Raw genomic sequence first — 11,861 nt, 5'->3', positions numbered from 1 at the left:
TGGCTGAATTCACAAAATTTAACAGTAACCCTTCACAAAATTAAAAAAATTATTTGTGTAATCAGACGTCGAATTAACGAATATGTTTTGAAATGCAGTTCCGCATGACATTTTGATGAAAGTACCTTAAATTTCACAAAGTTGTGCCATTTTTTAGCAACAGTTGACTGCAGGCAATTTTAAGCTTTAGAAATTAAACTGATATATATGTTGTCAATGTTATTTTAATGAAAACACTTTTCGGAGCCTGGAGCTGGAGCAGTGGTATCAATAAGCTCAGGAGCTAGAGCTAATTTATGATAAAAGAGAGCTCCTGGGCTGAAGCAACTTAACCTTTACGCCTGCTCCAATGCCCTGATCATAACTTTATCTGGCAACGCTATTGTGACTGTCTATATTTATACTATACATATAGTGCAAATATAGCCACAGCCTTTTTTGTTTGACACTCAACAAGGTTTCACGATAATAATATACTTGGTTACAAGTGCCTCTATATGACTTGACTGCACTAACACTGTTTGCTTTGTGAAGTGCTGATGGCAATTTATATCTGCAAAGGATAGCCTATAGAACAGTTAAGCTATAGAATATAAGAACACACTTTACTACTGCTTTCTAGGATGCAAAGCGATATAGCTATTGGTTAACTTCGTTAACAGAGTGAACCATTTGACTTTGCACTTTCAAAATTATAGCCTAGCTCATCATAATTTGATTTATTGTTTTTAAACTTTTGTTACAATTTGTCATCCCAAACAGTCTTCTAAATGGTCCTGGTTCGACTTGCTTTATTTTAAAATAATTATGATAACGCTAATTTTTGAAAATTATTTAGAGAATAAGTCTAGGTTAGATTTCCCTGCTGTGATTTAGAATTATGTCAAAATCAGATGTTTTGAATTTTGAAAATTCTGGTGTAGACTCCAGGTGCGGTATACATATTGGACTTTATGATTTATTTTAAGCCACTAGAATTTTAATCAACCATGCTTTAATATTGTAAATACAAATCGACACCTTAAGCTGGTTTAGATCAATATATCTAAATTTTCTGTCAATGCGTATCTCCCAGATTAACATATGGCTCAATAACACCAATAATTCTAGGAGCTACGGTAGTGTACAAGTCTCCGCCCTGGTAAAATAGTACCATGACATCACTCACAGGAATCATCCAAACAAATAGAGTAAATATCTTTGCTTTACTGTTCACACACTTCAACCCATGTGTGTTGGTCGATTCCTGTCTATGACATCATAGTATTTTTACAAGGACAGAAACTTGTACACCAACTCCTAATTTTACTTGTATTTCTAAAATGATCTGGTCTAAATGGCTAGCGTGGAAGCTACACCATTATGGTTGACAAATCGCAATTACTCGCTGTGCTAGTGAGTGCTCAGCCTTGCGCTGATAGCCTGGAAAAACACTCCCTTCTTCACAATTTTACTTGTGTTTACTGTGACAAGATGGTACAATGGAATTACACATATGCAACATACAGATAGAAGCAGATATTTTACTGAACAGTCATTGAGTCAGCTGCCCCCATTTTGGTATGACATTAGGTGTCTTGCCAACCGCAAGCATATTGCCATTGACTGTTGAAACAGATTCAAAAAATGTTACTGTACCTTACTCCAAATTACATTATGAGCTTTATGTTCGTTGTGCCATGATGTAGTTCACTCTATTGTAGGAAGTAGTGCAATTGAAATAACTTAACAGCAGATCAAATCAGGAAAACGTATTGTTACATGCAATATTTTGTATGGAATCAATAATAATCTGTTATAAATTTTGTTTGAAATGATCAGACTTCATCGGTTATTGAAAACTATGTGTTGTTAGCAGCATTGCAACCAAAGTAAACACGCCAGCAGTTCGTGAGTGGATTGCCAAGCGGCGGCAGAGTATTCAGCCATGGTCAGATTTCATCAACACGACAAGGTTTCGCAAACCAACGAGCGTTCAACAATGGACTAAGCGCTCTGTCAAGAATATTGAGCATTATCAATCAAATTATATATTTGTCTTCACTGGACTAATCATCTATTGCATGTGAGGTTTTGTTAAATTTTGTTTGCTTTCTACTACAGAACAGTAGTGACATAGCTCAATGGATAATGCGCTTTCTTGATCCATACCTGGTTCAGTGGTTCAACACCCTACTTAAGCTGGTTGCTAATAAACACTTCTACCCTGGTGAGCGTAGTTGCTGAAAGAAAGGTGGTCGAGAGAAAGGAATGGGTTACCCTACTCTCGTTAGTGCCAGTACCGGTGGTTAGAACTTTATCTTAATTCTTGAAGCTGAATAACTGAGCATGAAATCTTTGCTTTATTCCAGAACTAAGTCACGATCATTTAGGTTTTCTTTGGTCAATGATCAAGTTGTTATTTTTTTGTTACTTTATAAAAGTTTAATTTTAAAAAGTTATCTTCTGCTGAATCTTTAGTTATTAATTTTTTGCTAAATTATCATATTTGAATAAAACTGTGCAGAAATAAACTATAACTCGCTAATGCTCAAATAAAACTTTGCAGTATTACTTCTCCATTACTTTTGATTGCCATTGCTGTGTTTCTTGGAGCAAGTTATGTAATCAAGTCCCGCAACGAACATTCACAACTCAAAATACTAGGTACGTCTCAACACCACCCAGAGGTCACTTACTTTTAAGTGGCGGCATGTGGGATTACTAGTAAAGTTACACTTGCTGAATATTTATGCATTGTATATTCATAGTATTTCAAATGTTTACATTTTTTCATGCAATTTTCCAATATAGAACATTAGTTCAACAGATCACCAAAATGTAGATATGACAGAAGGTGTCCCCATCGGTCTCCGGGTCGTTTGGTCGACAGGACGTTTGGTCGACAGACAATTGGTCGATTGGTCGACAGACAATTGGTCAACAGACATTTGGTCGACAGGACGTTAGGTCGACAGAACGATTCATTTTAGGGTTAGGGTTAGTTAACTAACCTTAAGGATATCTAACTAACCTTAGTTAACTAACCTAAGCAGAAGGTTAGGGTTAAGGTTAGTTAACTAACCTTAACCCTAAAATAAATCGTTCTGTCGACCTAACGTCCTGTCGACCAAATGACCGGGTACCTCCCCATCAACATAACAAGGTGATGAATTTTGTCATCCCCGATTCTTAAAAAATGCATACCTAATGCCGGATATCTTTATTTTGACCCTAACTAAAGCATAGCAATATCATTTGGTGGGCTATCCAATTTATAATGTTGGTGCTCTAACAATCTCATTGCATTCAGGTAGAGAGATATCCCATGCACAACAGTACGGTGTCGTAGCTTGCTTATCCTTTCCATTCTTCTTCTTTGCCGGAGCAGGCTCGGCTGTCTTCTGGGTCCTTGGTAAGGCATGACAGTATTAAGATAAGCAACTCCGATATCTAAGTTGAATCTATTGAGAAAGATCATCATCATCATAATCCATCGTCGGTTTGTTCCCCACTAGTGGGGGTGGCCGATTGTTTCTGTGCAGCAATTGTTTTAATCCCTTTTCTTCATTTCACTCTGTCCCTTGCATCTTCCTCCTTCAGTCCGACTTTTTTAAATTCATCCTTCACTTGTTGTTTCCACGTTCTTCTTGGACGACCACGTTTCCTCTTCCCATCCACCTTTAGATCTAGTGCCTTTCTAAGAAAACTTCCTTCCTCCCTCCTTATCACATGTCCATACCATCTTACTCCATTTGCCCTTGCCAGTTGGTCTATGGTCTCTCTCATCTCTAGCATATCCAACAATTCTTTAGTCCTTTTTTCCCTTCTTGTTTTCACCCCACACATTGCTCTCACCATTGACCTTTCCGTTCTTCTCAGGATTGCCAGTTCACTCTCTCGCAATATCCATGTCTCGCTACCATATAGCATTGCAGGCCGCACACAGCTCCGTTATACTTTCCCTTTCATCCTTAGTGAAAATTTTCTGCCATACAACACTTCCCCACATTCCTTGAACTTTGCCCAGCCCAATCTTGCCCTTGTTGTCACCGCTGCTTCACATCCACCACTTCCATTTATCCGATCACCCAGATAACAGAAGTCTGTTACTGTTTCGATGCCATGGCAGAACTCATCATCATGGCTTTCCACTTCATTCCTTCCTTTACTGCATTTCCCACAAACAAAACACTTCGCCAATCTTGTTGCGGCTCTCTTGACATTAGCACATCTTGCATGTACCCACTTTCCACAATCCTTGCATTGCATTGAATTTCTCATCACTCTCTTGCCACATATTCCACAGGGATCTACTTTGCTCTCAACAACTGTTGCTTTTGCTCCACTCACCATCACTTTTGTTTTTTCAAGATTCACCTTCATACCCTTGGTTTCAAATGCGTCTTTCCATTTCTCAAACTTTCTCTCCAGTCCCTCCATACTATTACTTGTCAAGACCAGGTCGTCTGCATACAAAATTTCACTCAATATGCCCTCTCTCACTCCTTCAGTTACAACGTCAACCACCATAGCAAATATCAGAGGTGACAAAACTGATCCTTGGTGTACACCAACCTTCACAAAAAACTCGTTTGAATAATTTGATCCAACTCTCACTTTTGTTCTTGCGTCCTCATACATAGACATCACAGCTCTCACTAATACCTCAGTTATACCTCTTTTCCTCATTGCCCACTCCATCACTTTCCTTGGTACTCTGTCAAATGCCTTTTCTAAGTCGACGAAACACATATATAGTTTTCTCTGCTTCTTTCGGTATTCCTCCTGCATTCTTCTCAATATAAACAGAGCATCCACTGTACCCTTTCCTGGCATAAATCCAAACTGCATATCATTTAATTTCACTAATGTTCTCAACCTCTTTTCTAGTATTCGCTCCACAATTTTCATCCCATGCTCTAGTAGTTTTACACCTCTATATGCACTGCAACTTCTCACATCCCCTTTTCTCTTGAACAGTGGAACAACAGTACTATGCTTCCACTCCTCCGGCATTCCCTCTCCATCTAATACCCTTTGGCTAAGTTGTAGCATTACTTCAATTCCCAACTCTCCACTTGCTTTTATCATCTCTACGCTCACTTCTGATGGACCGGCTGCTTTATGCAGTTTCATTTGCCCCATTGCCTCCACCACTTCATCACGAGTAACCTTTCCCACTGGACCCTCCACCAGATCAACCTCTGTCATATGATCCCATACATTCTCCTTATTCATAACATTTTCCATATGTTCCTTCCACACTTCTCCTCTGCTTTCCGGACTGAAATGCAACTTCCCATCTCCACTCCTTATACATCTTCCCCCTACAATATCTTTCCCATCCTTTTTCATTTGCTTTATGAGTCTGAATACTTTGTTTTGGCTTTCCCCCATTTTATTAAGTTCCTCCTCAGCACCATTCTTCATAGCTCTTGCAACAACCCTCTTTGCCTTCTTTTTCATACTTTTATACTTCTTTTTATTCTCTTCTGACCCATTTTTGCGCCACTGCTTGTATGCATATCTTTTCTGTGAAATCGCATGCTTCACCTCTTCATCCCACCACCATGTGTCTCCACGATCCTTCCTCACTTTCTTTTTCCCACATACTTCATCACATGCTGCTAGGACACCTTTCTGAAATGAAGCCCACAAGTCCTGCGCACTCATGTTTACCATCTCTTTTGCTCTTTTCATAAACTTAATTCTCGTTTCTTTTTCCTCCAGTTTCCACACATTTCTCACAAAAACTCGTTATTTCTTCACAATTTTCTTCACTTTTTTCATGTTTAAGTCTCCTACTACTAGTCTATGCTGCAACTCCCACGGAATTACTTTCACATTCTTCAAGTACTTTCTCTGTTCCTGCCCAACCACAATAAAATCAATTTCCGACTCATGTCCTCCTGAGCTGTAAGTCACCTTCCTTTTCTCTTTCTTTTTAAACCATGTGTTGGCAATACAAAGTTTCCTTTCATCACAAAATTCAAGTAGCATTCTTCCTTCCATGTTTCTCTCCCCAAAACCATACCCTCCATGAATGCCCTCGAACCCATTTGCTTGTTTTCCAACATGTCCATTAAAGTCTCCTAATCCAAACACCAACTCTTTTGAACTCCGTAAATCCCATTCCTCTGCCAAAACATCATAAAAACTTTCCTTTTCTAAGTAATCCTTACCACTTTGAGGTGCATATGCACAGATTAGCCTCACTACCTCCTCTTCAAAAGCAAGTACCATTGTCATCAGTGCTCTGTCACTCCTTATTCTAACTTCTATTACTTTCTCACATAATTCCTCTTTTACCAAGAAACCAACACCACCGATTCCTGTGTTATTTCCTGACCACCATAACTTATATCTCCTCCCATTGACACATAAAAACCGCGCTGACTGTCCCCTCCATCTTACTTCCTCTAGGCAACATATATCCACCCTTCTTTTTCTTAGTTCTTCACATATTTCAGTTCCTTTACCACACAAACTTCCCACATTCCAGCATCCGATTCTAACACCATAATCTTTTTTCAATGTTTTTTTGTTTTCTCGGAACCCAGAGATTCTTCGCACCCCTTGCTCATCTAAGGGCTGCTGGGGACTAGGGGCCATTTTTAGCTTTTGCTGCATTTAAATAATATTTTGGAGCATAGATTTTCCAGCCGGATGCCCTTCCTGACGCTAACCACAGTTATTGGCGGTGGGCCTAGCCTTTACTTAAAAAAGTATTTCCTGCAAGGCAGCAGGATTTCTAACAAGTTTTAGCCAACCAGTCGAAGTTGTTGCCCATGAGGTGGGACGTGGACCCACTTGTTAGTTTGGTGTGTGATCATGACCAGTGTTCCCCGAGACCCATAGTGTAACAATCCATGGCGACTGCCCAGGGTTCAAAGGTGCTACTTGTACCACACACCTACCTCACCATACTTTGTCGTATTCTGGCTTAGTCCGGTGGTTGAACATTAAGTGGACAAGGAAGCCAATATTTATGTCCACATTCAGTTATGACGTATCCTGCCGAGCGCACACCAGCACTTTTAAGAGGTGTCGAACCGGCGCTTTTTTGAGCTTCGTACCAGGGCTCTCACCGCTCGGCTAAGCATCCGTTTGACCAATATTGTTGCATCACAATGAATGTTGTTCCAGGTGTGTCATTCTTTCTTGTGGCGCTCCATGCTTCCTTCCACATCTCCCCGGAGGAGGGTACGGTTGAAGATGAGGAGCCCTTCATGGAGACCGTATGAAGTTGATCTCGTTCATCTCTCTTGTTTCGTTCCTCGGATACTGCAAGTTATTAACAAGAACAAACACTGAAGATTTCTTCGCCTTACCCGCCCACGAAATAAGGAATCGATGTTCTCATTCAAACACGCGATCCTGCTGATACATCGATCTCAAGCTCCTACCGACCAAGTGTCGATTGTTATTGTTATCATTGTTAGTGACGCACGATGACGTACTTGATGTCCGATTGTTGACGTCGTTGTGTTGTGTTGAGCAGGCATCATTAGAATGCTCGTCCAGTGTATCGTGGTGATGTAGCTGGTGTATCACACCATCATCCTTGATGTGTCTGGTGTATCACACCATCATCCTTCATGTGTCTGGTGAATCACATCATCATCCTTGATGTATGCAGAAATTGCAACAAAATGTTACGTACTTTTTGGTACAGACTCGTCCTTTCTGTTAGCCTCTCTTGTCCAACGTTCAAGTGATGCTGTCAACCATTTATCTCGCAGTTGATGGCAGTGTGCTGCCATTACGTTGTTGCTTGACTTAGTAGCCCGTTCGCATATTACACTTACTTGGAACGTTCAGATTCCATTTTATCACACCCGTTTCAAGTGAGCACTTTTCCACTTTGATAATTTCTAAGGTATTTTCAATCCTGGGGCCGCAACAAAGATGATCTTTGTTTTTGCACCTCTCGAAGTGGTGGCTGTCCCCCGTGTACTCACCACTCGATTGCTACTGCAACCCCTCTTATTCCCGGGATAGGGACAGTTTTTGCCTTTCCAAACTGCCCCTGTCTTATTTTTCATATGTAGATTTAGTATTTGTTGCGTTATATCAACGTATCTATACATTACATTAAAGAAACTTTCAAATAACAGTAAACCTTGTAAAATGAAGTTCAATCACAAACAGCTTGCTTGGGAATGTGTGATCGCTGTTGAACACACTTGGACGTGCATTGTATTTGAGGATTACACGCGGCATAAGAAGCATTCAGGTCATTATTCTCGAACCAGTCCCATATTCTATCTGAGTTTACAACTTTCTTCCGAAGCTCTGCCGAGAACTGGTAGACAAATAGGCTACCGAAGAAGCCGCCTGTACGGTGGCGAAACTTTCATCCAGGTTTACTGGTTTAGAAACTTAGTGATATATTCTTATCTGGCAAACATTAAATTATGCAATACGGTATAGTAGCTTTAATCATGGAAGAGTAAAGATAGTAATCATCACCCTTATCCATTCGGGCGTAATATATGATGAGATATAGCCATAGGTGGGCAAAGTTACTTTCAAAAGTAACTGAGTTACAGTTACTTGGCCAAAATAGTAACTGAGTTACCGATTTTAAAAAGTAACTAGTTACCGTTACTAGTTACTTTCAGTTACTCACAAATCTGAACATAAAATTCTGCACCTGGCCAGCTCTGCATGCAAGTCCAGGTTAACCGCAATATTTAATATATAGTGTTAGAGCCATCCACGCTAACATAACAGCACAAGTACAAAACCAACAAGGTTTTATTTAAAAAAAATACTCATTGGCTTATATGTTTATTTCCTTTGAGAAATACGAGCATTTCGAAGTGCTCGTCACTCAGGCCTGCTCTTTTGGGTTTTAAGATGTCCTTGCCCAATCGTCGTCGTCGTGTGAGCCTCTGGGGCCGAGGGTCTATCCTTTTACCGCCCCAGATTCACGATGTTCCCGGACTACACTGGATGGCTACTAGAGAGCAGCCAGTCTTTGGTTTCATCATTCATGACACGCAGACCTTCCACTCCGTTAGGTGGTTTGAATTTGTTACAGTCATTGATGATGTCAGCCCCGGTAGTTCAATTGGTTAGCGCGTCACTTCTGGAACGAAGAAGCTTCAAGATCAAGCGGCACTGGTTCGACTCTCAGGGCATGCGCTTGAGCAACGCACGTTAAGGACTGCTCTCCATTTAGCGGCATCTAATAGATGGAATAATTCCCTGGCAACGAGACTTCAACAATCGGAAACTTCACTCTGTCAATCTCGGTGACCGGGCTTGCGTCAGTGATTTAAAGCCTTTAGTCTACAAGTATGCGAAACTGCCAGGATTAAGTTCTACAAGAAGCTTTCCCAGTCCGAGGATAAAGATTTAATCAATCAATCAATGATGTGGTATGCGGTCTGTTCCTCGCACCACATTCACAGGAGGAGGAAGAGGCCAATTCCCATTGGTGCATGGTTGAGCGGAAAAGCCCGACGCCCGCACGGAGACGGTTGAGGCGCATCCATGCCTGTCTTGGTAGTGTCAGGTCGATGAAGCGTGTGTCGGCGTCGGGGATGAACGAATAAAGTCTGGTGATGAACAATTAAGTGCTGTAATGAAAACAATATTTCTACTGCAGCACTTGACGGAATGGGAGTGGTACGTTATTAAAACAGTTTTTTCATCGGTCCAATTGTGAATCTGAATCCGCTTAACTTGTCCTCAGGATCCGCTTCCAAATACTTCTGTAACAGATTCAACGCGCATTGCTGTCTTTTCTTGGTTTTTGCGTAAAGTGGTAAAGTGCGTAAAGTGGTGCAAAAAGTCCTCCGTGGCTCCACCTACCACCATTCACTTCAGTGTCGCTGCTACTCCCCTCTTTAGCAATGCAGTTTGCTTCTTGAATTGCTTGAAGCATGTTCTGTTTTATTTTGGTCTTCAATTCAACAGTGTCGCTTAATGATCAGGCATTAAACACAGATAAGTCTAAATTGTGGGTGGAATGCAGTCGCAAGCTGAAAGTCGCTGTCCTCGAACCAATGACCAAATCTGGTGTGTATTTCTTCCACAAGAACGTCTACCAACGGCAAGAAAATAGCAATGCTGTTGCTGGTTTTAATGTCAGACAATCTTTTTAGAGGCATTGCAAGCGTTACACTAAATGCAATAAATTTCAACTTCTTGAAGGTAACTAACTAACTGACTATAAGCATCAACAAATTGCTTTTAATCGCTGCATGTTTCTTGATGCTTATAGTCAGTTAGTTAGTTACCTTCAAGAAGTTGAAATTTACTGCATTTTTATAAATATTTTCAGGTTCCTGATGAGAGCTTAAGTTAAACCGAAAACGTTTGACTGTTAAACTTATTTGTAAATATGTAAAATATATTATTATAATGCTCAACCCTGTTGTATTGTTGTGTCTTGCCTGTCTCCTGTGTTTGGTACATATTGATTAATCGCCAAAAACAATTAATTTAGCCAAATCAGTTATCAAAAGTCGCCAAAAAAGAGCCAAATCATAAATATGAAGCTAAACGTCTTAAAATATCGCCAGATTTCTGGACTTTGGCGATAAATTCGCCAATATTACAACCTTTCTCCACCAGACCACAAAACAAAAGTAGAACCGCGCATGCGCAGTGCTGCGCTGATACATCTGCGAGAAAAATGCATTATTGCTCAAAACGCAGCAAACACGCATTAAGCAAGACACAAACACGTGCAGAGAAATAAACGGCAATTAAAAACTGAAACTTCAATACAAAAGTAACTTGTAACTGTAACTGTTGAAAAAGTGCTAAAATAGGAACTAGTTACCGCGTTTCGTTACTTTTGGAAAATAGTAACGAAGTTACCGTTACAGTTACTCAAAAAGTAACTAGTTACAGTAACTAGTTACTTTTGTAACTAGTTACTGCCAGAGATGGGCAAGATCACCAGTATTGGTGATCTTGAAGATCAAGATCAAGATCACCAAGAATATGTGATCTTGAAGATCAAGATCACCAAACTATGTGATCTTGAAGATCAAGATCAAGATCGTGATCTTGAAGATCAAGATCACTTTTTGTGTAGGCTACTTGAAAAAAAATGAAGTTTTTGATCAATGATGTTGCAAAAATTAATTACTATGAGCAACCTGGGTAAAGGTATATAGTTGGTATTGCTAACTTTTACTTTTAACTACTCGATCGCTAGCCTAAGAATTGTAATAAGTTAGTGACTGTTGCTATTAGGCCTATCAATTGTTGACGTAGTTTGCGTAGAATCGCAACGTCACACCCAAAGCCAAGGTTAATTACAGTAGTTTTAAAAAAGTCGCAAAATTTGCAATTAGTTTTATACTTTTTTATTTACAATAAATAAATAAAAATAAACTTTGAACAGCATCTTTTTTACTAAATTTTTGTCTGGTTCATGTGGGAGTTTTTATTCGTGCTACTAAGTAGTTTTAACTTTCACTGTATTATGTCAATGTTTATGGCACCATTTACCCATCTGGCAACATTGATACTGTTGTCTGCTATTAAAAAAGTTCAGAGGTTTGCGGTCCGACAAACCGCTCCATACTCAGACCCTAAACAAGTCTTGGTCTGGTTGATTTGCTGCAATAAACCACTTTAAATGACCAAAGTTTGCTAGAATCCAGATTTTTTAACACCGCCATTCTAGACTTTTGAAACATCTAAAATTGGGTCAAAAAAAGTAAACATTTCTTTAAAATTCGCACTTGGAAATTGTGAACAAAATTAAATAATTTTTTATTATGCGTCAACATAAAGTACACGGAAGTTGACTTCTTTATTATGACCAACACAGAAAACTTTTTCAATTTTGAAATGGCAACACTGACCAGTTTAGATGGAGACTTTAAATCGTCTTTTGTTGGGCACATATC

At 39.7% G+C, this 11,861-nt stretch overlaps 1 protein-coding gene across 1 annotated transcript; it reads left to right on the top strand.

Annotated features, from left to right (window-relative positions):
• The first annotated feature begins 812 nt into the window (after positions 1-812).
• LOC145774208 (prenylated Rab acceptor protein 1-like) lies at positions 813-8,117 on the top strand. The gene is made up of 5 exons (XM_082585384.1): positions 813-930; positions 1,859-2,065; positions 2,549-2,646; positions 3,293-3,394; positions 7,129-8,117. Exons 1-5 carry the CDS (start codon positions 881-883, stop codon positions 7,224-7,226), a joined length of 555 nt encoding a protein of 184 aa, XP_082441510.1. The 5' UTR covers positions 813-880; the 3' UTR covers positions 7,227-8,117.
• The last annotated feature ends 3,744 nt before the right edge of the window (positions 8,118-11,861 follow it).

The sequence above is a fragment of the Aplidium turbinatum genome, chromosome 7 (genome assembly GCF_918807975.1).
Source record: "Aplidium turbinatum chromosome 7, kaAplTurb1.1, whole genome shotgun sequence".
Classification (NCBI taxonomy): Eukaryota; Metazoa; Chordata; class Ascidiacea; order Aplousobranchia; family Polyclinidae; genus Aplidium; species Aplidium turbinatum.
Note: the sequence above shows the minus strand (reverse complement) of the source record. Positions and strands in the feature narration are given on the sequence as shown.

What these genes read in the sequence shown, in the direction of transcription:
- LOC145774208 (XM_082585384.1), top strand. Translation starts at nt 881, where the DNA reads ATGTCAAAATCAGATGTTTTGAATTTTGAAAATTCTGGTGTAGACTCC. An exon ending in GGACTAATCATCTATTGCAT is followed by an intron (nt 2,066 to 2,548) that starts GTGAGGTTTTGT and finishes AAAACTTTGCAG; the next exon opens with TATTACTTCTCCATTACTTT. An exon ending in TTCACAACTCAAAATACTAG is followed by an intron (nt 2,647 to 3,292) that starts GTACGTCTCAAC and finishes CATTGCATTCAG; the next exon opens with GTAGAGAGATATCCCATGCA.